This window comes from Panthera onca, chromosome B4 (assembly GCF_046562875.1).
Source record: "Panthera onca isolate mPanOnc1 chromosome B4, mPanOnc1 haplotype 2, whole genome shotgun sequence".
Lineage (NCBI taxonomy): Eukaryota > Metazoa > Chordata > Mammalia > Carnivora > Felidae > Panthera > Panthera onca.
Window position 1 is genome coordinate 60,449,431 of NC_138345.1, and position 27,631 is coordinate 60,477,061.

The 27,631-nt window shown below is 40.3% G+C and overlaps 2 protein-coding genes across 17 annotated transcripts in view; one reads left to right on the forward strand and one right to left on the reverse strand.

Annotated features, from left to right (window-relative positions):
- The window catches only part of PPFIBP1 (PPFIB scaffold protein 1), a 171,795-nt gene that overhangs the window by 48,148 nt on the left and 96,016 nt on the right, over nucleotides 1-27,631 (forward strand). For 13 of the 14 annotated variants that reach the window (XM_078449970.1, XM_078449973.2, XM_078449976.1 and 10 more), the window contains one exon: nucleotides 7,571-7,661. The gene's annotated coding sequence lies outside the window, so the exon portion shown is untranslated. The remainder of the gene's footprint in view (nucleotides 1-7,570; nucleotides 7,662-27,631) is intronic. The other variant, XM_078449971.1, reaches the window with a different exon arrangement.
- Nucleotides 18-27,530, reverse strand: CB4H12orf71 (chromosome B4 C12orf71 homolog). Of its 3 annotated transcripts, none has more exons than XM_060658081.2 (3): nucleotides 27,422-27,530; nucleotides 25,856-26,537; nucleotides 18-3,026 (listed from the first exon to the last, which is right to left on the reverse strand). In XM_060658081.2, the coding sequence occupies exons 2-3, from the start codon at nucleotides 26,492-26,494 to the stop codon at nucleotides 2,883-2,885; spliced, it is 783 nt and encodes a 260-aa protein (XP_060514064.2). In that variant the 5' UTR covers nucleotides 26,495-26,537; nucleotides 27,422-27,530; the 3' UTR covers nucleotides 18-2,882. The 3 variants fall into 3 exon arrangements, with proteins under 3 accessions (XP_060514064.2, XP_060514060.2, XP_060514063.2); XM_060658077.2 differs by lacking the exon at nucleotides 18-3,026 and adding an exon at nucleotides 24,813-25,185; XM_060658080.3 differs by lacking the exon at nucleotides 18-3,026 and adding an exon at nucleotides 24,813-25,185 and having other exon boundaries at nucleotides 27,426-27,528.

Consider the following 27,631-nt stretch of genomic DNA (forward strand, 5'->3'; position numbering starts at 1 on the left):
GGTCAAAGGCTAAAAGACTTTTCGGGCTTTTGTAAACCATTGCCAGTGCCATTCTACCCTGGAAAAAAGCGTCTTCCAATGTGGCTCTGTTACAATAAGAAAGCAGGCCAAGAAAGAGAGAGAGAGGTTTTTTTCTTTGAATAATTTCTTATAATTCACTAGCTTAATTCTTAGGACATGTCAGTCAACCCCCATGTATTTCTAAAATACACGTGATGCAGAGATCATGGCCCTAGTCTGACAATGAAAATAGATTGATTCTATGTGGGGCAATTTAAGGGAAAGAGTCCTTACTGTTTTGCTGGGTCAGCAGTGACAGAGTTCATTAGGAGGCCAGCCTACTTTCCAGAGCTATGATGAGCGCCCTGGGGTATGTTGGTTCACAGAGTTCTACTGCCATGATAACGTGTTATATACCAATGGACTGAAGTCATTGTTTGTATTCAAACAATTACTATACAAATTCACATTAGTTCAGAATGCTCTTTAAGAATGCTTGTGGGATCAGAGTGATTTTTTGAGTGATATTTGCGGTAACATGTTAGTTAATGATATAGGTAGAAGTACTTGGTTCTATAACATTTCTTGGGTATGGGGGCCAAGATTTTAGGGCCGTGCAGTTGTTTCTCCTACACCTTCAATAGGGATAGAACATATTTCAGAACATTTATAGAATATTTTTCCCACTGAGGACATGACTGACTATAATCAGCAATCTCTGATTTCTATAAAACTATGCTTATGCTCCAAGAAATGTGTAAGTAATGGGAATGTCTACTCTAAACTTCCTGCCCAAAATTTAATTGAAGTCAACTGTTTAAAATATATTGTTGGGTGAAATTCACATTATAGCCCATAATATTTGTTATGTAAAGTTGGAATATATTGTTATGTAAAATTTAACTTCAGCCCATGATAGTTTTTGTATGAAAAAGCGTTTGCAACAAAGGACAGTTGGTGTGTTAGGAAACTGAGCCATGTTCATTCCTTCACCCTCGCCCTGCTGTCTCATGTCGCAAGCAACTGTGCATGTTTATTTTTATATAAAACTTCATGGCAGGCCTTAGTCATTTCAATCAATTCAGTCAAAACTTTCAAAGAATAACAACTTTTGAATTCCAAAATTGCTTAGAATCTTTGAGTTAGAATCTTTCTGTGGGAAGCAAAAAAAATAATTTGCCAGTGTTGGCCAAGAAAGCTGTGCATGAAAATGTTAAAAAAAAAAAAAAAAAAAAAAAGGCAAGCCATTACTAAACGCTACAAATATGATTGTGAAGCAACATGTTAATTTAAAACCATGTGGGCTTTATTTGATGTAATAAGTCAGTACACACTGCAAATACTGAGATCTTGGAACCCTACTGGAAATCTGACTACATTGAATTTGATGTTGGCTTAGAAAATGGGTTCACTGAAGATTTTGGCACATCAGAGATTATCAGATTATCCACTCAGCTAGTATTTACCGCATGGTGCTCGGTATTGTGAGAACACTGTATGATGTACACTGAACCCTTTTAGAGCATAAGGATGGATTCCAAGCCATTTGTCCAACTTCAGATTTGCAAATATACTACAACATGTAATTTCTTCAACTCTTTAGTGTCTATTTTTTTTGGCTAAGAGCCTTCCCTTTCTTGTACCGCTTAACTTGATCTTTACTTCTATCATTACCCCTAGCCTTGAGCTTTTTTTTCTGAGCATCCCAGAAAGAAATAAGTTTTTAGTCTGTTCATATGAGTTACTTTATACACAAAGCCGTGCTGGAATACAGATGTTTATGGTTGACTGGCCCTATGTAACTACCCAGACAGCCCACCCTTATGATTTAAATTGCTTCTCAGCTAAGCTAGTACTACTTGTCAGGGACCTTGAACCTAAAATTTGAAAATGCCAAGGGTCTATTTGAAAGAATCCATTCTTTGATAACAAAGTCTTCTTGAGGAGGCAAAATGCACTTCTGGAATATTTAAACAGTGAAAATCAATATGTGATTAAATGCCCAAATGAATGAATAGGTCGAAACACTCAATCCCGTTGGCAGTGAGAAAAGGAGAATACGAGAGATTTGATTGAGCAAGACAGGAGAATTTGCTACAAATACGGTTTTGAGCATGGTTAGGCATCAAACTAACTTGTTTGATTGTAACGCCTGCACTCTGTTTCCAGTCACAGGGAGCCAGGATTTTGGACATAGGCCTAAACAGCTCTGAAGTGCGTGGTGTAAACCTTTATCCCATTTGGGTACCCCTGCAACTTTAGGCTCTCTGTAAAGTCATTTTGGATCCTGTAATCTATGTCCTGTAGCACTTTCACACCTTTAATATACAGCTTTACTTTAGTCTTTTGAGTACCTCTTTCCCCTGGGATTCTGGGGATCCAGTACTCACATGAAGTACAAATTATATCCCACAATATTGAGCACAGAGATTTGGCCTTTGCCGTGGATGTGGTGTTGATAATAGAAGAGAAAATGGAGCACAGAGTGAGTATGGCTCAGAAGCAGGAATAGAGGTGATGTGAGAGGGAGAAACAGGCTATCCTTGTTACATGAAAGACTGAAAATAAAAGGGGGTAAGATTTGAAAAGTAGCTAAGGGATAAGATGAGAAAGGTCTTGAATGTCAAAGTCAAGGATTTGGTGTTGACTCTGTAGACACTGTGAGCCAATGAAAGACTAGCCTGACTGAAAAGATGGCTATGACCATCTCTATCTAAATGTGAATTTGGTGATGAGTAACTTGGCAGTACATATATTTTCCCTTTGTTTTATTTGGATTGTGTAAACCTGTCTTTCAGTACAAAAGAGCACTGGGTTACATCTAGGTGACACATTTCCTCCAGACATCCTGGTGAACTTCAGGAAGTGGTGGGGATGATTCACTAGGGGACATCTTCCTGATCTATGCAGCGATTGGTATCTGGACACAGTTGTTCTTGCCAGGCTGCGAAGAAGTCTTTCCATAATTTCTGTGGATGTTTGCTCTGCCTTTTCCCAAGACTTGGGAAACCAAGCACAGGATGAGACTAGATGGGAACAAATTTGGAAGATTTAGGGTCCCTGGTAAGTCTTTATGCAGAAGGCTTTTTGAAAGTCCTAAAGTGTCTAGACAGGCCTTAGCTTACCAAGGGGAAGATAGACATTGGTCAGTTTGGTTCTTTGATTACCTTGGTAAAAAAAAAAGAGTATTTTGGATTTTTATATTCCCCATACCCCCACAGTAAGCCTAATCTTAGAATCAGAAGATTCTTGCAAGTCTGTGGAAGTCCATTATATAAATATATATATTTATGATATATGTATATATGATATATATATTTATGATATATATGTGATATATATCAGATATATACCTGATATATCAGATATATCTGATATATATCTGATATATATATATGATATATATATATATATATATATATATATATATGATGTATGTAAATAAGTACCTTATTTTAGGTACCTTATCCTAAACTGTGCAGAGGTATACTTTACTGCCTTTTCCTAACATTTCTAACCTACAAACCTGTTGAGATTTCTTTTTATTATCTGTAACTTTTAAAATTATTATCAGTATAGCACAGAGATTAATAATACCAGCTCTGTACCCAAATTGCCCAAGTTCTGATCCTGATTTTTTCACTCAATAGCAATGTGACTTTGGGCAAATTATTTAACTCCCCTACCTCAGTTTCCTCATCTGTAATATGGAGATAATCATTTACTTTGAGCATTTTTGCCAGAATTAAATGAATGAATTCATTGTTCATTTACTAAAAGTAAAGCCCTTAGAATGGTCCCTAGTACATAAATTCCCAATAAATATTATCTATTATTGTAAATGAGAAAATTAAAGCAGCTAAAGGTCAAGTGACTTAGGTAGTTATCTAGCAAGATGGTTAAACCAGGATTAGTGTTTCTTATTTCAAGATTTAGTCAACTGAGTGTATTTAACTGGTCGACTGTACTATACTGATATAGAGACCAGAGGTCAGGAAATTTTTTCTTAAAGGGACAGATCAGTTAATAAGTATTTTATACTTTGCAGGACTTACAGTCTCTTCTACAACTACTCAGCTCTGTCATTGTGTCTTGCAGAAGCTGTAATTGATAAGGTATGGCTGTGTTCCAGTAAAACTTTATTTATAAAAACAGGTTGCAGACTGTTTGTGCAGACCTATGCTTCAGATGCTTAAGTTATACCTGAATAGAGACTTTGCATTCCATTTAGTTTTAATCTATGAAATAGGTATTGCTGTGGGAAAGGAAGGCAGAAGAAAAAACAAATTTCCCTACAGCCCATTGACAAGTTCTTGAGACAGGCAGAGTGACATTCCTCTGCAAGCTCAGGTGCCTTGATGACACTTTGCTAGGGGCAAAAGGGAATCTGAACTTAACATTATCCTGACCCTCAGCATCCTGTAAGTCTGTCTACTTGAACATATAAAAAAATCCTTTGGAAACCTCCTTTATGTCTGCCCGCCTTCCCCTCCCCCTCCCCACATATGTTGGCAGTCTTACTGCAAGCTTATGGCCCCCTGATACACATCTGAAGGCCCTCAGATGAGACCTTTTGAGTAATCAAAGGGACCGAGTTTTTACCAAACAGTAGTAAATGACCTTTTCCAAGCAATAGCTAGCCCCCTCAAGGTCCTGGAAACCTTGTTTCCAAATTCTTTGGAGGAGGCTTACCCCCTCCCAACTTGAAGCTATATAACCAGTCATCTGACCCAATTCCAGTGCAGCTCTTTCTGCCCATGGGTTCTGTCCCTGTGCTTTAATAAAAGCACCTTTTTGCACCGAATCTCAAGAATTCTTTCTTGGCTGTAGGCTCTGAACCCTAACACCTCAAACTACAACCCAGGTTTTATTATAATAAGCAATAACTTCGCCTCCAAATGATTATGTTTAATGTGTTATTCTCAGTTGTGATGGTCATGCTTGAGAAGATCTAAAGGATTTAGAAAGTCACCAATAGTAATAAATGTGTTTTCCCATCTCAAAGAGATGTATAGAAGTTGCTGATGTAATGGCCTGGAGGATTTTTCTTAGAATTTGAAATCTGTGATTTGGGCAGGATGATAAGGGTTGTTTTATTAAAAGAACACAAATACAGACTGTTGTTTGGTTTTTTGTCTTTTTTTTTTTTGTAATTTCTGTATAGGAAAAATATGTGAGTCAGATAACATGCTATTTGTAATTATCCTTGTCATTACACAACAGGTTTTTGTGCTAGGAATGTTGTTTGCATGGGTTTGGATGTTTTTCTGGCTTACTTTTCAGTTTAATAAAGTGTTCTTTTTAAATTAAACTTGTCAGTGAACCTTTTTTGTGAGTGGCTTTGTTGGTTAGTTCATATTTATAACTTACGTCTGTTTCTGAGGAAATGACTACATTCTCTTGCATTCGATCAAAACTGTGTAACAAAGGACATCTTTGACTTACTTAAAAACAAGGCTCATGATGGAAACTCAAAAAACCCAATGGTTCATGTTTATAAATGTTTTTATGTATTCAGTCTTGGTTGGGCCAAATAATCAGAGCTCTGTGCAGAGGGAGGGATTGAAAATACTCAGTGCTTCTCAATTGAATAGAATCGTCTGGAGCAAGTTCAGGGAACACTTTCTTACAATTCTCTTTAAAATTTTTTTATTTTATATGTTTTGAATTGGGTCTTACAGAATATAGGTATGTATTTTTTTCTTTTCTTTAAACCCATTCCACTGATTTTTCTGTCCTCATTTGTACCTGATAGGCCCTGACCTATGGTGAAGTCTAAACCTTGCACGTGTAATTTCTAGCAACGAGGCTGATGGGGATTGGGAAGGGGCCTGGGGACGTAGCTGACTCACAAAAACCCTCTGTGTCTTCCTCCCTGCTGGAGGCCTCTCTTTCCCCACCTCTGGAACATCCTCAGGTTGTCCCCACTGTAGTCTTGTCCCTCACTGTTGATCCCTTCCTTCTGCTGTTGGTTGCAGGGCGGGACTTGAAAGCACAGGCGAGGCTCTTGCCTGCTCAGACCCGGGTTGACCTGGGCTCTGGGACCCCGCCTAGAACTCATATTCCCCCACAAAGGCCCTGTTAGAAATGGTGTTTTCTAACAGGATTTTGGTGTGATGATGATTTTATATCTGTTCGGTTATGAACTCATTGGGATTTTCTGTGCTAGTTGCTAATGTAATCATCAATTTCAGCCCTTTCATGAGTGCTCAAGGAAACCCCTTCCCTAACCTCAATCTTGGATCTAAGTCTACAACAGACAAGAGAGAAGCTGCTGTACTTGCTGCCACACGTCACTCACTCCTGCCTTTCTCAGAAGCACCTGTGGAGTAGGGTTCCTAAACACTCATGTGGAAAGCTGTTGACTAATACAACTGTTTACTTTTGGAGCACAGACTAGTCTTAAAATTAGGCTGGCTTATGCATGCATCATTAATCGCTTAAAATTCACCTGGATTGGTGTGTCTGTGTGGGTCATACATGAAGCCAGCTTTAGGGGAGACAGAAAGGGCAGATGCTTACCTGAGTGGAGAGATTTTTTTAAGACAGCCACTATCCCCCATTCATACCTGAAATTCTGTTGTCAGTAATGCATTTTATTTCCGTGTTAGGCACCTGCCTCTTTTGAAGGTCTTTTTCAAAAGCAAATGTCCTTAGGAAGGATATGCGTTAAGCTGTTTGAGCCGCAGATCTGATCCTATTCTTTCCTTCCTTCCTTAAACATCTGGGGTCACTGGCTTCTCAAAAGGACAGAGTAAAGAAGGAAGGAACCACACTGCTCCTTCATAATTTTATCCAGGACTGGCTCTGACTATATATAGATTTGAGAAACACATGTAAGGTAACATATCTGGTATTTAACTTGGAGATACTTTTGCTTTCTCATTTGAGTAGTGAGCACCTCTAAAGGAACTTCTATTCCTAAATATTCCTTAACGACCAAAATATGTTATTACTGTAATGGTGAGGATATACATGCCCATACATATAGTACTGGGAATTTTTTTTCTATATTTGTTATTTACAGGAGGTAAGGAAATCAGTCAAGTCTAATTGCAAGCCTATAAAACGGTATATATGTTTCTGCCATATTGTCTGCATATTGATTGGTCTTGTTGGACAAGAAAATAATTTCCTTTTTTTTTTTTTAACCTTAGCCACCAAATATTGTCAAGTTATGATTCGTTCATTTACTCAACAAACATTCATAGAGTACCTAACGTGTGCCAGGTACTTCGTGCTATAAAAATGAATGATGGTGGTTTTCTGCTGAAACTCGGGCTTCAAGGAATATTTGAGGTTGTCCAGCAACTGGGGAAGTAAGGAAGAAGGAGAAGGGAATGCTGGGGGCAAGGGGAGGAAAAAAGGGGGAGGAAGCAAAGAAAGAACTGGAAGGAAGTTAGTTAAATCTGTTGGTCCTTAACACATTTTCATGTTTTTAATTACACATGTGTTATCTAGTTTGATGCTCTTTGCTTATACAATACTTGACCATCTATAGGCTATATTTTTTTCTGGTGTGCTATAATTTGAAATTAATTTTATCTTTTTTATATTTGTTTCTTTTCAGTATAGAAGAATTTTATGGATCAGTTTGCTAAGAAGCACATGGAAAATTTGAAGAGCTGAAGAAAATCACTATTAAACTTGCTTTTAAAAATGTGAGTAAACTTTCTCCTCTGCATTATTTATTTCCAACACTTGTAAAGCCTGTAATTACCTTTCTGTATATTGAGTGTGTAAATTTTTTCCCAGTAGTAAAGTTACTCGACTGTGTCTGTCTATTCATTAAGTCTGTGACAATTGTTGACCCACCCGCCTCTGGAAAAGTTTTTCAATTCTAAAAGTGCTATGACTAACATAGGTGACTGTAGAATTTAGATGTGTTATGGCAGTCAGTGAGCAAATCTGGTTGGCAGTGAGAAGAAAAACACAGACCTGCTAGCACAGAAAAAGTACCACCCTCTTCTCAATCCTTGATGGCTCTTTGTCCCACAGACCATCTCAGTGCTGTATTGAAGCCAGTGAGAATTGGGTCAACCCCTTAATGACCCTGTACGTTTAGAAACATGAGGTGCTTTCACATAAGCTTATTTACTCTCTTCCTCCTCGTTATTCTTGTTCAGTAATAATAATACTTAGCTATTTGTTGAGCATCTTCCAAGTGATAGGTACTTGATTCATTCAATTCAGTCAGTATTCATTTAACAAATACTTTTTCAAGTGTTTGCAACGTGCCAGTCACTGTTCTGATGCTATGACCTTATACTGTCATGGCAATCTTGTAAGGTTGGAGTTAATATTTCAGTGATCTGCATGAGGATACTAAGGTTCAGAGAAGGGTAGGGAGTTTGCTGACCGGCACACAACTGCTAAGTGGCAAAACCCAGTGTGTGAATTTGGTGCTGACATTTTTTGATTGGCCATATCCTGTGTAAGTGGTGTTTAAAATGCTCTTCTTGGCACTGCTTTTGGTAGGAGACTAGAACCTTCCGGGTTGTATTCTTAACAGGAATATGATCCTAATCCTTCTAAAGTTTGGCCATAGTCACAAGGAAGGAAATTAGAGAAACATCCTCCCACTTTTGAGAGGTAGCTTTGGTACCTAGATGGGGAGTTAAGAGATAAAATGTCCAGTCCCAGACCTTCCATGGATTTCCTGTGTGTCCTTGAGATAGTTAACATACATGGGAAACAGTTACTTTTATTTATGCCAACTGAGGAGAGCAGACCAGATGTTCTCTGTGGTCTCTTTCAGTCAGCTCTTTATGGAAATAAATTATGAAGGAAAGTGCACAAATCATAAGTGGATGGCTTGAGGGAATAATTGTCACAAAATGGACACACCTTTGCAACAGCACCCAGATTAACAGAAAATTGCCGGCACCCCAGGACCCTCCTCTTCTAATGTTCCTGGGGATAACTGATTCCATGATTTCTAATGCCGTTGATAAGTTTGCTTGTTGAAAAAATTCTTGTGAATAGAATCATGTACTATATATTCTTTTGTGTCTGGCTTATTTTTCTTACTGTATTTGTGAAATTCTTCTACAGTATTGCATAAGTTTGTTTTATTTCATTCTCCTTGCTCTTAATGGTATTCAATTATATATCTCTTTTAAAGTTGCTGGACATTTAGGTGCTATCCAGTTTGGATGAACAACGAATAGTGCTTTGATGAATATTTTTGCACATATCTTCTGGTGTTTGTATTTTGTTCAGAGACTACTCAGTGATTTAGATTCTGCAGATCTCGGGAGTGATGTTGAACTAAATAAATGTCTTTGGAAGCAGACAAGTTGATTTTAGCTAGCCAGGTGATTTGTCTGGCTCAGCCTGATGGTCTAAACATGCTAGTCAGAAACAGATAAAGATGCTTTTGTATATTGCTCTTGTAGATTGAGAGTGTGGCCAGGTGGAAGGCTTCCTTGATACGTGTGTGGTGTGGTAAGGCTTGCTCTCCTGGCAGAGAAGGGCTTTGGTTGGGTCCAGGAAATGGTTACAGAGGGGAAGAGGCAGTAAATCCAGAAAAGAGAGATGTCTGGGCTACCCTAGAAATGATTAGGAGATCTCATCAACCTGATCAAGTACCTTAAAAACTGACAACCCAGGGGAAGAATCTGTATTGTGAGACTGAAGAGTTTGGGGAGAGGAATAAAGAAATAAATAATGAGGGGCGCCTGGGTGGCTCAGTCACTTAAGCTTCTGACTCTTGGTCTTGGCTCAGGTCACGATCTCATGGTTCATGGGATCGAGCTCCACATCAGGGGGAAAGCTGCTTGGGATTATGTCGCTCTGCCCCTCCCCCACCCACTTCCCTCTCCTCTTCTCAAAAATAAATAAACTTAAAAAAAAAAAAGAACCATTGTTGCAGGCAGGCAGGCTGAATCTCAGAAGGAGCTCTCAAAGCATTTTCTGAACGAATTTATTCTAATGTTGGTCAAATTTCTTTTTAAGTCTAATTTTGTTTTGAGGAAGCTTTGAAAAACCAGTTCCTACTGTATGAATCTTGAGCCGACCCGGACTTAATCAATAGAATTACCAAACTAGGAAACAAATGTATTTTCCAACAAATGTGGGGTGTGGGCGTGAGGGTCTTGCCGTGCGACCATTCTGTGTTCAGGTCACAGCTCCTGCCTCTTCCGACCATCTCCCCAGGTTAGCTCTTTCCTCTGTAAAGTAGGGATATTAATGTGCTTACCTAATAGGTTTGCTGTGACAGTTTACTGCCGTAATGTCTGCAATGCATTTGGGTGTGTTGTACTTGTACGAAAAATGACAGCCATTATTCTTACTATTTTTCTGAATCTTCTTATGGATGTTGCCTGTTTGACTCAGTAGCTGAGACTTCATAAGAGTTTTCAGGTGATTTTTTTTAAAAACATAAGACTAGCTAGTTTCTTTTTTAAGTATGGTGAACACTAATAAGTATTTTCCGACTTGCCTCACCTTAAACTGAAATCAGAGGAAAGATGAAAGGAAACATTTGTCCATGTGTTGTTGGCCAGGCCCTCCCCAGGATGAGTCAGTGAAGACACTGTTGGTTGTTGGAACTCCTTTACTCGGTTAATTCAAGAAGAAGCCAGTGGAGCTGAGATTCATGGGGAAGTTGGGTCATTTCGGACAAAGGAAAATCACAATTTTTGTTGGACTCTCAATTCTTGGCAGGCATTTTGCAAATGTAAATAAGGTGTCCTTATTTACCGGGGGACTGTGGTGAGAGGCTCTGTGGGTGACTTACTACATAGCACCACACCCAGCGTAGGGTATGCTTCCCAACTGGTTGTGGTTGGCCACGTCTTTTCACCCATTAGTGATTCTGTTCTAGCTATTAAGACATATGGTATCGATTAAGCTTGATTTTGCCCTCGGTGAGATTATTTTTATTAAAAAAAATTTGTTTTAAGTTTATTTATTTTGAGAGAGGGAGAAATAGCTTGAGCAGGGGAGGGACAGAAAGAGAGGGAGAGAGACAGAAACCCAAGCAGGCCTCTTGCTGTCAATGTGGAGCCCGATGTGGGGCTTGAACTCACAAGCCACAAGATCATGACCTGAGCCAAAATCAAGAGTCGGACGCTCAGCCAGCTGAGCCAGTCAGATGCCCCTGACCTCGGTGAGATTATGATCAAACAAATGAATAATCTAGTGTTCTGAAAAAACTTTTAGAGTGATTTGAGCAAGGAGAACAATTTACCGAAAACTCTGAAATTCTACTTCTGACTTTTCTAATACTAGCTTTGGCACTTCTGGTATATCCTTTGCCATGGGCCTCTGTTTCCTCATCTATAAAATCAGGAATAGTTTAGATTGGTACTTTGAGGCAGAGGGGAGTTCTGTGAATCCTCTAAATGTCATACCTAGTTTTGGGGTGTTTTTTTTTTGTTTTTTTTTTTAGGGAGAGTATGCGAGCAGGGGAGAGGGGCAGAGGGAGAGAGAGAATCTTAAGCAGACTTCACGCTCAGTGTGAGATCATTGACCTGAGCCAAAATCAAGAGTCGGTTGCTCAACCTACTGAGCCACCCCAGCGCCCCAATATTTATATTTTTCTAAATGCTAGATTCTTTGACAGGTTCATTCCATGTCAGAGGATCCTTTGACAGCAGATGTTGGTACTTATGATAGTAGATGAAGGAGCAGTTTTAAGATATGACCTAAGTTCACCAAATAGTTACTATCCATAGCAGATAAAACATTAAATGACTAAAGTGAGGTAACTGATTTAAGGTTGTAAGAGTATATCTACATTTATTTTCACAGCAGCATTTGCTTTAACAAGCTCTAATACACATGCTCTATTCATGAAAGGGTGTATATATATATCAACTACACAAATATATAAGACATGTATTTAAATATATGGCATAGCTAGGTTATGAAAGCTGTATTTGGCTTTCTCTCATATCTCTATTTAAATTCCCACTTCCCACATTACATCTTTGGGAGTGTCACCCTGCCCCCAAATTTGGGTTTGTTTTGTTGTTCCTGATGTCAAAGCAAATATTTACTAAAAAACATTGAATAATTGTCATAGAAATTAAATATTGGATTAATTAAATTAATAAAATAAGTACCAAATAGTGTTATTACTTATTTTTTTAAGTTTATTTATTTATTTTGAGAGAGACAAGAGTGTGAGTGGGGGAGGAAGAGAGAGAGAGAGAGAGAGAGAGAGAGAGAGAGAGAGAGAGAGAGAGAGAGAGAGAATTCCAAGCAGGCTCCACATTGTTGGAGCCAAGCCCGATGTGGGGGTCGATCCCATGAACTGTGAGATCTTGACACCTGAGCTGAAATCAAGAGTCGGACACTCATCCGACTGAGCCACCCAGGTGCCCCTACTTAATTATTACTTTTAAGTTCCCACCTCGATCCTCTTATACCCAGGGGTATCTACATGCAGCTGATGCAGGAGGGCATATAGGAAAGAATTAAACCAAAAACTTTGGGATGTTTGTACTTTCCGGCATTTAGATGTTCTGGCAACTGGCAAACAAGAAGTATCATTGTCTCAGAGCCCAGGCAACACCCTTCTCTCTACATTGTGCTCATGGTTCTTGAGGTCACGGGATGGTGGTGGTGAAAGCTGTCTGGTTATGCCACTTTGGAAGCTGGATGGACCCAGGCACAGGAATGAGGTGGGGCCTCTCATCTGGCTTTGTTACTGCCCTGTCTTCTTCAGGCTGAGGAAGGCTGTGGGACTGTGCACTTTATTACTCAGGCTGCTTATATAATCGCTGCACCTTGTCATGTAGTGGTTTCTGAACAGGCATTTTGTAGCCTCTGAGATGATGTTGGCCCTAAAGAAAAGCAGCCCTCGTAGCTCTGGCCCTTTGGGCTCTCTTTCTCCATACCCTGGTAGTCTTGTTCACTTTATCATATGGGGTTGATGTTTTCTACCTCCTGGGTAATTCTCAAAATACTGCTTGGGATTGGCAATCTTATTTGGAATCATGTGTCACATATGTGTTTTGTGTTTTATTGGTTCGTTATAACTTGAGACAATATGTAAATGAATTTCTTTCCATTAAAAGATTTTTATTTCCATTTTTTCCCCCTCTAGTGATCTCTCCCTCTTTTACCAAGTATCTAGGATCTCCTTTACAATCCAAGGGGGATGTGGTTGGGGTTTTAGAACTATTCCTTTAAGCAGAGGCTTCCTTTGTGTGTGAGGTGCAATGGAGTTTGAGGGTAGCTTGAAGCTATTTGCTAAGCCTTAGCAGTCTTTATTCTCAGTTGCTTTGTTTTTTCCCTACCCTGTTAGGAAATTGGCAGTCAGTGACTGATTTTTTTTTCCCCTCCTTAATACAGATATGCAAGGGTGTAACTTGGAGAGAAAGGAAATGTTTACACATTTTGCAAATAAATAATCAAATCATGTGGAGGGTGTGTGTGTGTGTGTGTGTGTGCACATGCATTGGCTCTATAACTGGACAGGTGGTGCTTTTAAGTGCTATGTGTTTGTTTAATTAGAAGAACTTAGCACTTCGGACGGCACTTTGGGCATATAGTTTCAGCAGTTTTTTAAGAAGGAAGAAGGTCCGAGGGAATTTTGACTCTCATTTAGTGGATCTATGGTTTAATATTATGGCATTTTTTGAAATGGATGGTTCTGGCATCAGAGTTTCAATTAGCCAAGGCTCTCCATGGCTTAGGGGGCAAGGAAGTGGGAGAAGGGATTTCAGTCGTTCCTAAATCTGTTATTTAGCAGTAGCTGGAGGCTTTGTGCATCATAATCAAAGAAATGAGGTTGCGTCCCCAGGGTGTGTTCTGTGTTCCTGGAATACCCAAATGCTGCCTTCCCCCTGACGAATCACAGCCCAGAGCTTGTTCAACCTAGAGGAGAGTTAAATTAGGGGTGTGGTAATTTACAGCCACTGTAGCAGGACCCATTTAGTCTTTAGGCAAAAAATAATACATGCTGTCTCTTAAGAAATTATGGTAGCTCTCAGAGCTTGAGATAGCTTCAACAACTTGCTATTACCTCAAACTCCGGTATAATCCCTCACCAATGACGGACTCCTCAGTACCATGCAATAATTATATTTGTCGTCTGTGTTTTAGTTTGTCTTTCAAAACATGAGTTGTCACTGTACCATCAGCTTTTCTTATTTTTATATTTGTTTTCACTTTATTCCTTACCTTCATGGTAGTCATTATGTGCTTGGTTTTAGGTACGTGGCTATTTGATACTGGGATATTAAGAGATTTTAGAAGAAAAGGTCATCAGCTGTCTTTCTGGGCTATTCTGGGCATTTTGTACTATATTTATTTTGGGTCCAGCTTTTCCTGCCCTTGATTTCTGATTAGCTGTTCCTCCTCCTGGCCGTGGCCTCTCATCTTGCTTGGAAGCTTTTCAATAGGTCTGAACTTGGATGACTGTTTTGTTTAACAAATAAACTTGATGTCAACCTTGGGGGGTAGAGAGAGACACAGGATGGAACTCTGTCCATTAATGCTTCTGGTTCTAATGCAAGGAATTCCTGGAGCAGGGAAGCTAGTTTCCAGTACACCAATTTCCAGAAGTTGTTTCCTGCTTGAGGAGATTAGTCTTTACAATGGGAAACGTGAATCCTGGGCATTTGCAAAAGTTTTGGATGATTTGTGAGATTTTATTTTTTTCAATGTTTATTTATTTTTGAGAGGCAGAGACAGAGTGTGAGCAGGCAAGGGGCAGAGAGAGAGAGGGAGACAGAATCTTCAGACAGAATCTGAAGCAGGCTCTAGGCTCTGAGCTGTCTGCACGGAGTGTGATGAGGGGCTCGAACTCATGAGTTGTGAGATCATGACCTGAGCTGAAGTCGGAACCTCAACCGACTGAGCCACCCAGGTGCTCCTGATTTGTAAGATTTAAATGGTCTTACTGTCTGTAAATTTTTAGAAATTAAAGAATGGATTATTTGCTTAGAGAGGTGGGCCTTTTGGTTCTTCATAGTCTGAATTGGTCTTGACTGAGGTCTGGCACAGAACACCCCTTTTCAGAAGCCTGGCACCCAGAGACGGAGCCTTCTGTGTTGTTGGGAGAGTGAAAAAAAGAAGTATCAAGCAGGAAATAAGTGGCCTTCAAGGAGTAGTGGGCCTTCAGACATAAGACTTGTCCCAAGAAGAGCAGAGCGACAGTCAAAACACCTGTTTGCGTTGACCCACAGTGCCTCCTGGCCTGTTGACCCTTTCTCTTTCCTCCCCTTGTTAGCCAGCACAAGCAGCAACACTTCTCTGTGAGTCTGTGTGGAGTGATTTTAGAGGAATAGAAAATACTGAGTAATTCTAATGGAATGTTGTAGGATTCAGAAAGCGATTTCTGCTTCCTCACTTGGGGGTCCTCCTGGGTCCTCAGAAGGTAGAGCTGAAAAAAATCAACGTGTTATGTGTGCTTGGTTCTTTGCACTCTTTAATACGATACAGTCGATTCTCGTTATTTGTGGTAGTTACATTCTATAAGGTCACCGCAAATACTGAATTAGCAAATACTGAGCCATTGGCCCTGGTGGGTATATAAGTTTAGGTTCCTGTGAGCTTCTGTCACATTTTCTCAGTTGATGAATGTATAGTCTTCATCTCTTTAAGGCACCTATTTAATATTGTTGATTCATTAACAATGAACTCGCAATCAACAGTGCTATAACATATGCCTAAACAAAGCTTATCTAACACGTCCGTTTTTCTCTGCAAGGCACGTCACAGCCTCTTTCACTTGGGAACACTAGACAGCACCTCAGCCCTATAAACACTTGTTTGTAGTATGAATGCTGATCTGAAATAAGAAGGGAGAGCATTGCCTTATTCACCTTCAGCTGGGACTGTGTTCACAGGCAACTCAAATTTTTTACTGCTCTGTGCTTGTCCAGGAATGCCCATGAAAACACCGTGAGTACTGATTTGGGGTTTACAAATACATTTTTGTTAGTGGGCAAATCCACAATATCTACTGTGTGACATGAGAAAAGTAATCCCAATTATTGTGGCGGGAACCCTTTTCAGTCCAGCTCTACAGAGTGTGTACCAAACCAATCATTTAAAGTAAAAATGAGTTTCAAGTTGGTACTGTGACCACTATCCAGAACACATTTTTAAATAGCGTCTGCTAATATGAAGACTGTTAAGGACAACTTGCCCAATTGGTGATTCCTATTGTTGAACAAGTGACAACACTATAGCCAGGCTTTGAACATGTAGAGAAAAGGAGCAATGGCTTGTGTATCCCCGTGTCCTTGACATGAAAGGTAATAACGGCCAGCGCATAGTGGAACCCCAGTGGGTGAATGAGTACTAAAATGAACGAAGGAAAGAGCGAGGAGAAATCTGCTTGGTATTATCTGACAGTCTACTTCAGGGCACCTTTGGAATCTGATGCAGCTTTTCAGCTTAGCTGACTTCCTGCCTCCTGCATTTATTAAATTAACTCATGTAAATGCTTACTAAATGTCAGAGGAAGTAGAGTCTAGGAGCTGGGGTAGCATGGGGGATATTGCAGCTGGGCTGAGAGCGGAATAGGAGTACCGCCAACCATACTGAGAAGACTACTTAAGGGCTAAATCAGCATTTGATTCCTTCTTCCATTTCACCACGAAGCCTGACTGGCAGTTTCTTTCTTGGCTTTTTTGCTCATATTCCTGCTACCAACTTCTCTCCTCTTCAGTCCTCCTTCCACACTGCTGTTATTAGAAGCCTTTCTAGAACATGATTTAATCATCTCAGTGTCTTGCTTCAGAATTTCATTCTCCTCGTAAGACACAATTCAAAACTCCTTAGTGATCTGGCTCCATCCCTGCATTTCCAGCTTCTGTCTCTTACCCTTGCTCTGAAGGACATCATCCTGTGCTTGGCGGCGGAACTAGACTTTTCACTGTCTCCCACACATGCCCTTTAGGACTTTTGGCTTTTGCACAGTGTTGTTGCCAATGTTGTCTGCTCCTCCCAGATCTTCCCCTGTGCTGTGTCTGGCAAGATGTCCATCCCCCCTACAAGTATGAGCTCTTTAAGGGAAAGGTCTATCTAATCATCTTTGTGTATAGCCTCTCAGCCTGTAGCATGTTATGTTCCGTAAATGTAGTTGAGTGGGTGAATGAATTTAGACATTATCTGGAGGATTCGGAAATACGAAGACTTAAAAAAAATCGTTTTAAGTAAAAAAGAGAGGATAGAATATCAGTTTGTACTCAGACAAATAGAAAGATGTGACAGTTCTCTTGTTAACTAGCTTTGTCTGATGGGTAAAACTGAGCTTTTCCACTCAGGAAACATCTACACTACACCATGCTCCCTGGCCCCCAATATAAATATCCAGGAACTAGATTTAATTAAAGTAGAAGCTAGTTAAATTTTATATGAGAGGAAACAACGTGCAATTTCAGATATTATCTGTTGCTGTTATTTCCTGCAGATTAACCATTCATTTCACCAAATATTTATCACGGAGCTACTATGTCCAAGAAACAGGGCCAGGGGCTTTGGAGCATGAAAAGAAAAGATAAGCAGAACACAGGGGCTTTTGTCTAGTGGGAGGGAAGGACATGAAAGCACATTTCTGTAAAACAGGATAAAACGTACACTTATTACAGGTAGTGCTGTGGTAGCACAAAAAAGGGTGAGGTTATTTCTAGCCTGCTCACTTCTATAGAAGAGCTTGAATTTAACGTGAACCTGGAAAGGGTGCACTTGGGAGTAGGTAGGTAGCACCACGATTAGGGTGGTTCCAAAGAGAGAGGACAGTATAAGCAAAGATGCCGAGGCAAGAAAGTACAGGGGATAAGTACTGCAAGGAGCGGGATGGGTGAGTGCAGAGCATTGTAAGATAAGACTGGAAAAGTACATCAGGATCTTATTTTAGAGGGATTTAATGACAGTTTGCTTGGACTCTGTTCTGTAGGCACAAGGAGCTGTGGCAGAATTTTAACAGGAAGATTTTAAAAAGGAAATATGTGACAGCAGCCAGCAACAGCTAAAATTTGTAAGCAGATCTCATGTGCCAGGCGCTTTTTCTAAATCCTCACCACAACACTTTGAGGCTAGTACTGATAGGATCACTTTTGATAGATAAAACGGAAAGCCCAGAGAGGTTAAGTAACTTCCCAGGATCCATAGCACATAAGAGGTGGACCTGAGATTTGAAGCCAGAAAATCTTATTTGTGAATGTGGGTTTTGAACCTGGGATTGAAGAGTAGGACTCAAGGAGTCTCTGAACTTTTCTCAATTATTTGCAGAGTGTTAATATCTATGAATGTATACCTTTGTTTATGACAAACATCTCTAGCTTTAATCCTGTAAGTTGGAGCACACCAAATGATGTGAATAAAGACTGGAGCAGCGCCCCATTTTGCCCTCACGAATCCCCAGTATGTACCATGCATCATATGGTGATGGTGTGCTTATGCTGCTTCTTAGATTGGAAAAAGAACACTCTCGCACTGCTCAAAATAAAAGGAACTGTCAGAAACCATTTGTAAGAATTATTAGTACTATAAAGTGTCAGGCTGTTCCTTGGTTTGTGAAAAACAGAAAATGTCCAACAAGTTTTGTTTTTTGTTTTTTTGAAGGTAAACATGAGCTCTCCAGGCCCTGGAACTTGGGATAACATGAAAGAGAAGAGAGCTAGCTGTCCATTGGGCAAAAATCATTCTTTTAAATTTCAACAAAAGCTAAGGGCACAGCTAAGGGTGGCTGTGTCAGTTAAGTGTCCGATTTCAGCTCAGGTCGTGAGCTTGTGAGTTCGAGCCCCACATTGCATCAGGCTCTATGCTGACAGCTTGGAGCCTGGAGCCTGCTTTGGATTCTGTGTCTCCTCTCTCTCTGCCCCTCCCCTGCTTGCTCGCTCGCTCGCTCTCTCTCTCTCTCTCTCTCTCTCTAAACTAAACATTAAAACAAATTTAAATTCCAACAAAAGCTAAATAAACTCTGGAAATCTGAAATGTTTTTGAAAAATGCCTAGATATTAGTCTGTTTTCAACTAGATCAATTTTTTACAGTTAGAAGGACTTATGGGATGAATATTTACTCACCCATGAGACTGAAAATTCCTTGCAGCCCATGGTGAATCCAAAGGCAGGTGCCAGTAGGAATGAATGAATCCAGATTCAAGAATTGCCTAGCTGATATTATTTGAGAAATCAATACCTAAGTTTTGCTTAAAGATTTTAATGCTTTAATTATGTACATCTTTAAGATACTCTTATCACACAAGTATAGCACATGTAATACTTTAAGAGATCTGGATTCCCTACTTGAATTTTTTGTAATATTTTTCCCATCTTTGCTTTCTCATCTTCTATTTCTATTTTTTTTTCCTGGTCCATTTGAAAATAAGCTGCAGATACCATAATACTTTACTTTTAATTTCCTAAGAATCAAGGACATTCTTCTACACAGCCACGATATTCTTATTACCCCTGATAAAATGATACATAGTCCATATTCAGATTTTTCCAACTATTAAAAAATGTCTTTTATCATAGATTTGAGAATTTGGTCAAGGATTCAGTGAAGGGTTATGAATAGCAGTCAGTCATCATGTCTCTTTGGTCTCCTTTTTGAACTGTCTTGTCTCCCTGTTTTGTTTCTTCTTCTTTTGTATTTCACGATGTTAATATGTTTGAATAGTCTAGATGGCAGCCTAGAAGAACGCCTTATGTCCTGGATTCATCTGACTGTTGATGTCCTCAGATTAGATTCAGGATAAACACACATTGCTAGCAGCAGTCCAGTGCTTCTCCTCAGAAGGCCCATGATGTTGGTTAGGCTAAATTTAATCACTTGGTTAAGCTGGTGTGCACTGGTTCTCTCCATTGGAAGGGTACCTAATTCCCTTGACAACTAGTACTCTGCTGGGTGGTTCTCAGAGAGCGTGTGCACGTTTTGTTCCCCAGTGGTCGTTCACCCAATGGTTTTAGCATTTTTTTAAAGTTCTTATTTAAATTCTAGTTAACGTACAGTGTAACATTAGTTTTAGGTGTACAGTTTAGTGATTTGGCACTTGCATGCAACACCCGGTGCTCGTCCCAACCAGTGCTAGCATTCATTTTTGATTCTTATGTGAATCAATTATTACCATGGTGGTTTCAGTAGAGTACTAACTGAATTGTTGATTACTTTACTGGAGAAAAATTCTCCTTTTCATCCCCATCCCTGTTTGGGGGAGAATCTAGGCCCCAAAGACAGATGGTAGTGGAGTTGATGAGAGGGGAGCATAAAAACGACTCTCCAAACCTGTATTAACAATGAATGTGTCCAGTGTTTTCCTTTGTGATGAGTGCATGGGAAAGTTCTATGAGGAAGGAGGGATCTCTTTAGTTTTGGAGATTCGCACTTAAAATAATCTTTATTGATGCAGGTAAGGAAGAATGAAGTTAAATTGTCATTCTGATTTCCTTCTAGACTAAGAGAATTCAGTAATAATGAGATGAATTTTCATTCAACAGCCACAACCTGAATAGATATTTGATGTCTGCCCTCCCATTTGAAAATGCCTCACAAGTATTTCCTGATGAAATACTTCAAGCATATTAGATTGATATCCAAAGGGCATCAAAACCATAAAATTCCTTGGAAAGGCGGAATAGTAAACAAATTGTTTAGTAAGGGGATTTCTTGATCTAGGTTTATAATCCTTTTGGGAATTTACCCTAAGGCTTTTGTACCCACACGACTCATGACTGGCTCACTCAGTGGTTTGGTGTTATCTGATGAGGATCTTATTTCATTTTTGAAAGCAGGGTGTTGTTCTCTTTGTTGGGGTCTGACGGGGTAGCAGGAAAAGACAGACTCCATGAAGTGCAACGTAAAGCCTCCCCATCCATCTTGAAATTAGAGAGCCCACTGCATGGAATAGAATTTCTTCTACTTGTTACTCATAATGAAAAGACTTATTTTTGAAGCAGTTTGTTTAAGCCTCCTGCCTAAACAAAATCGTTCTTAACTATTGGGGTACAGACCTTACCAGACAGTCTTGTGAATTCATGTAGAATTTGTTCCATTTTTCCTTTTTTTTGTTAAGAGGATTTGGGCCACTGTTTTTGTAACCAGGTAGATGTAGACCTGTGTGTCCTCTGGAGCCATGAACTTTAATATTCTGTTCTTTAAATCTGGATAAAATGGTTTTGCCCTTGTTTTGCTGGTATGGTACACACACTTTTCTCTCAAGGGGATCCTGCTAAGTAAGAAATTGACATGGGATGATGTATACAATTTTACATTAGTCTATCTGATTCTGTGTGTGGAGGGAGCGGAATACCATCGACGTTTGCTTGATAAGCTTTCCCTGTATTCTGGCTCATTATGATGTTATAGATTGTAGAATATGAATATTTAAGTTAAACTGAGCTTTATGGGTTTCAAGGTTGAGTAGTTCACTTGAAAGAATTGTTTTCATTTTGAGATAATGGGATCCCAAAACGTATTGGTTAAGTAGATTAGCATGTGTCTGATAAGTGCAATCATTCTAGCTTGAGGTTATAGCAAAGATTGTATCTTTGTATGACCACTTCCATTTTGCTCTAGGTCCTTTTGATGTATAAGTGGGCCTCCTAAAGCCCCAGCTCCACGTATGTGACATAAAGCCAATAACCTGATCACAGTTTGGCATGTAGCCAATAGCTTCACAGCATATTTGACACGATGATGAATGAGGAGGTGTTGAAATATTTCCTGTTTTTAAACACTTGGACTTGGTCTCTGAGATGTTGTATGATAACGCCAAAGAATATTTAGAACTCGAATTCTTTACAAAGAATATTTGTTACAAAAGCTTATAAAATACATTGTTTGAATTTTAGAGATAGGTTCATACCTGTCAAGCAGGTTTATAGAACACCAAGAATTAAGCACAAATATGTAAGATGTCTTGCTAATGAACAGGGCTTCTTATTCACTGTGGGCAGTCTTTTGAGGTAGCTCATGTTGTTTGAGCTTTTCTTGGAGCTTGACTTAATTACTAGAGAAAGTTAAAATAACAGAGCCCTGATTACGAATGCCACGATGGTAGGAGAGGTCATCTTTTAGGCGTATCATACATCTAGTCTAAAGCAACATTAGGGCTCCATGTGTATTTGTTGAATTAACATTTCAGATTAATTACTGAATCCCTCTGGTCTTAGATTTCTCAGTCTGTAGGTCACCACTTCTCTTGGCCTTTCATGGATTGCCATTTTCTTCCTGTCTCCCGCTTTCTACTCTCATTCCTGCTCTTAACCCTGCTTGCCGTAACTTTTTTTAAAAAATGTTTTCTTTTTTTTTTTAATGTTTATTTTTTTGAGAGAGAGACACACATGCACACAGACAGAGATAAGTGGGGGAGGGACTGAGAGAGATAGAGACACAGAATCGGAAGCAGGCTCCAGGCTCCGAGCTGTCAGCACAGAGCCTGACGCGGGGCTCGAACTCAACGAACCGCAAGATCATGACCTGAGCTGAAGTCAGATGCTTAACCGACAGAGCCACCCAGGCGCCCCAGCTTGCCCTAACTTTTAACTTAAAGAATAGCAACTCTAACCTGTTATATTTCACTTTTCAAAAAAATTGTATAGGAACAAGTTTAAAGAAATAAGTTATATTCAAATCATTTAAAAAATGTTATTGAGACAGACCACTGTGTACCAGACACTGTATAGTAAAAAGGAACCAAGAAGTTGGTCTGTAGGTAAACTAGTTGGATGAAGAGAGCTGAAAAGTACAAGTCATGGTGTGAGGGTGGCAGGATGGGGACTGGGGCCCAGCTTAAGGACGGGCACGGTCAACTGCACCTGCCAGGGTCGTTCTTGGCTATAGTAACCTGAGAGCAGCATCTTTAAGGGCAAATTCCCCAGATAGTGGGGGAACTTGAAAAGGCAATGGGGGACATTCTCCAGGGAATGACGAAGGTAACCCCAGGGTTTTGTGTGTTGGCCCCGATGAAAAGTACAGGTGTTCCTTTGGGGAATGTGGTGAGAATAGATTAAAAGAAGATCTGGAAAGGGCAACACATTGTGAATGCTACTAGATGTGGTGTGTATGCTGCAGTTTGGGAAGGAGGTACACAGGGGGATCTGGAAGGAAGAGAATGAAAATCATGGACGGGTGCAGTAATGGTACCCAAAGTCATGGTGAAGTCAAAGAGCGAGTGGAGGTGGAGCAGCGTGTTTGAGTGAGCTACTCAGATGGGAAGATGTTCTCAGAGAACAGAGAAGTGGATAAAGTGAGGAGTCTGCCTGTGAAGAAACTCAGGATGTGACTGTGAACATATATTGCTGAGCATATATTGCTGTTGTTTGATTTCTTCCCTCCCGTTGTGCTGTCATTCCTTAGGCAATATCATCCCCAGTGTCTCTCACACATGACCAGCCTCAACTGCACACTTTAACACTACACCAGTTTATGCAGCAGTGTAAAGTCCTCCACCTTATTAACTGTCCGACTCTTGGTTTTGGCTCAGGTCATGATCTCACAGTTCGTGGGTTCAAGCCCTGCGTCGGTCTCTGTGCTGACAGCTTGGAGCTTGCTTGGGATTCTTTCTCTCCCTCTCTCTCTGCCCCTTCCCTGCTTGCTCTCTATCTCTCAAAACAAGTAAATAAACATTAAAAAAAAAAAATGTCCTCCACCTTAAACTAACCACATTTGTAACTGAAACAACCTTATATATGAAACCGTTTAAAATCCACCTCTTCACATTTAATTATTTTTTAGTATTCAATGGGTACTTCATACAGACAAAACGTATCACCCGTAATCTTTTTATAGTCATGTTTGCATGGCTTTATCTCCTAAATAATAAGCTCACTGAGCCCAAGGATTGTTTTTATAAGTTAGAAAAGTACTTGGACCTTCTACGTGCTAAATATTTGTGGAAGGAAGGGAGAAGGAGAAGAAGGAAGGCAAAAAGGGAATTGCAATTGAGGGAAGGGAGGAATTTGAGGGTTCTTGGGTAAATCTGTGAGTGAATAAGGAGGAGGTAGTGGTCCTGGGGAAGCAAATTGATAACAGTAACAGGGAGAGGTCAGGACAAAAGTGTGAGAGGTGAGCACAGCTTTCCTTAAAGAAGTTGAAATTCAGAGGAAAGTTGAATGACAATTGCAAAGCCATTGCAGAAGGTATGGTGGGGAATGGGCTGGGAGAGGACTTGGTTGAATCAAGATCTGCTAAAACCCATACCTTTTGGTAAGTATTGCTTCTGTGTGGGAAATATTTCAATGAGAATTACTCTTAAGCTCTCATTCTTGGATGTCCCTTGGATTGAGGTTTCTGGGGAGATCCTCTGGAGAATGAATATCAGCAGCTACAGCAAAATTATGTATTAAGTGCTTGCCTTATCTCCTCAGTTCTCACAACAACCCTGTGAGGTACATATTACTATCTTTCTCATCTTATGAGTGAAGCAGGGTAGACCTAGACTGGCTAAGTAGCACTCCCAATTCTCTGATTCCTCCTGAGTGGGCCACTTACTCTAGCCAACACAGCACAGTCTAGAACCAGTCAGGTCCCCGGGGAACATCACAGCTGCCATCAGAAATCCTGAAACACTTCCAATTGAAACCTGTTTCCTGAGTCACTCAGTATCCTCTGCCATTTGCTCAAGCCCTTGAAGTTCAACCCAAACCACACTACCATCTTGGGAATCTGATGGGTTATAGTGTTGCCTCCTGAAAATGGGCATTTGGCTTAGTATTAAAAAAGGTTAAAATATATAAAAATAAAAGAGGGTAAAAATAGAGTAAGGATGGGGGGCAGAGGAGAGAAAAAGAATGCCTTCAAGTTAGGAAGGGTAATACTACTTAAAATTCACAGAGAATATATCTCAGTCTTCTAGACAACATCAGCCTGAGTCAACATGGTGAGCTGGAAGAGGAAGACGTGACTAATAAGAACATGTGTTTACTGGAAAACAATTAACTCTTGGAGATTGTAGAATAGAGGTTATCTGGCGATAGAGGGTGTCCTAATTCGAGGGAATCTTGGGGTTGGATTCTCTTGCCTCTGTGAGAGAGTCTTTTCTTTCGTGCCCGCTGATGGGGGTGCTCAGTGGCCTCCTCCGGGTGTTGTCTCCCGAGAAGTGAGGAGAGGATTTGTTCCCTCAGCCAGTGGAAAACCCACCTCAGGTTCACACAGGAGATGGCCTGTGTGCTGGCATGAGCACCCTCCTTCTCTGGCTTCTCTGGCTGACCCGATGAGACTGAGGAGGTGTCTAGAGTGCTTGTCCTTTGGTTGTGAGTTGCCTGGTTTGTCATCTGCCAAGACAATGAATGAGTTAAAGACATATAATCTGGACAACAGTGGGGCCGATATGTACCCATTCATGGAATTGAAATCCTTCTATCGAAAATAATCCAACTGTAAAGGCAAAGTGTTTTGTTTTTGTTTTTGTTTTTAACATTTATTCATTTTTGAGAGACAGCCCTCACAGGGGAGGGGCAGAGAGAGAGGGAGACACAGAATCTGAAGCAGCCTCTGAGGCTTAGCAGGCTCTGAGCTGTCAGCAGGAGCCCAACTCAGGGCTTGAACCCAGGAATTATGAGATCATGACCTGAACCAAAGTCAGACGCTTAACTGACTGAGCCACCCAGGCCCCCCCATGTAAATGCAAAGTTTAAATCCTCATTAATAATTAAACACACACATATATTTTGGGTGGTCATCTTTGTTAGTTTTTTTTTTTTTTTTTTTTTAACTTTCCTACCCTCTTTTGTCCTTCAGTGCTCCTCGGTATTTCCCCTTCAGCTCCACCCTGACCCCTTTCCTTGCTGTTAGCCTTCTCCCTCCCTCTCCTGGCCTGTCAGACACCAAGGGGGTGTGAGCCTGCTTCAAAGCAGGTAGTAATACTCCATGTGTTCCAAACTGGTACCCCCAACCCCAACCAGGTCTGTTCCCTTCTTGCCTATGGGGCATCTCTGTGCTCACCTCAGTAAGTTCGTGTTCCTGAAGTCTTAGAGGAATCTGTGGAAACTGCATGGTACCTCTGTGTTGGCAGGGGTTGGGCAAGTCTTGGCAAGTATCATGTTCTTGATGACTGACCTGAGCTCTATCTGGAGGGGAGCTGCTGAACAATTGGAAATCTTCCTCCTGAGCAGATTCAGGGAATGCAGAGCCATCATCATCATCTTTCTGATTTTCCAGAAGTTTCTCAAGCTTTTGCACAAAACCGTCCAGTTTGCTGAGAGTCAGTTGTGTGTTCTCTTCAGGGTACTTGTCTACCCACCAATTGACTCCATTTATGTCCCAATTAACTATGGAATCTGAATTGTTAGAACCCACATCAATGTCCCAGGCCAGGGTGATGCTTAGTTTGCAAAACTGCTTTGGGTCGTCCTGAATTTGGTCTTGTCTCCTCAGGAGTCTGCCTGTACTTTCAGTTCTCCATGTCCCTTGGATAGGAGGGACAAAGATTGAAGGACCCTTGGAAGACACGTTTTCACGGGAGATGGTTTTCTTGTAGGAGGTGTCTTCACAGGGGAAATAGCCCACAGAGAGGCTCAGGTTTGATTCAGAGCTGCAGTCTGTAGAGTCAGTTCCATCATTGCTAGAGGATGAGTGTGCCATGGAGTTCAAGGGCTCAAATCTCAGGTGTCACCTCAGGAATCTTCTAAAGAAAGGAAAAAAAAAATAGGTGGGATTAGGGGAGAAGAAGAGGGAAGTTCTGATGGTTGAGCAATAGCATTATTCATTCCTTTTTCTACTTGTGACTATCCCATTCTGGTAGAAGTTCATCCTTTTTTTGGTCTTCTTTAATGAAGGGCAAAAAAAGGCCGCCCCTTCCCTTAAAAAATTTCTTTCTTTGTGTCACAACACTTTTTACTAAGCCTTTCCACCTGATACCGCTCATCTTCTGTCTTGCTACAGTTGAAAGAACTTGAATTATAAAAGAAAAAATGATCATTGTATAAAATTTGAAAAACACAGAAAAGCATAAAGGTGAAATTAAATATGCTTATGATCCTACTGTCTAGAGATATTGATAACCATCACTGAAAACATTTTGGTGGACTTCCTTTTCTTTATCTGTACATGTATGTGTACATGTGTATTTGTACATATGCATACACACATACACATATCTAAATGGATGCCACATCAGCTGTTGAAAGTGAGATTGTTTTATAGCATACCCTAGAGTAAACATATATATGGCTATTCTGTCATTTTTAACCACTTTCTTATTGATCATTAGGTGATTGTTGTTTTAATAAATAGATCTTCAGTAAACCCTTTTGTCAATAAATCTTTGTGTCTCTCTGTCTATATATTTGTGTGGATTTATTGGACCAAAGATCACACACATATTAAAGCTTCCTGATAGTTGATATCAAATTGCTTTCCAGAAAGGTTATAGCCATTGAGATGCCCATCCTCCCACCATCTGTTGGCACTTTTTAGCCCAGTTTTTTTTGTGATGCCCCTGGTAGGTAAGTGGGGGGTGGAAGAATTACGTGGTCGCACACACGTGCGCGCATACACACACACACGTACACACGCTCTGTCATGCCCTCCTCTCGTGGCTGCCCACATGAAAAAGGCGCTGCCAATTCCTGAGCCATAAACTGGGGATGTTAAAAATCCTCAGATCCCAACTGTCAGAGGCTACAGGTCCAACTGCCAAAAGTCTGTGTTCTGAGACTGTTGGTTACTATGGCAACACAAGGACCTAAGTTATAGTCAGAAATGTGGAAAGAGAAAAAA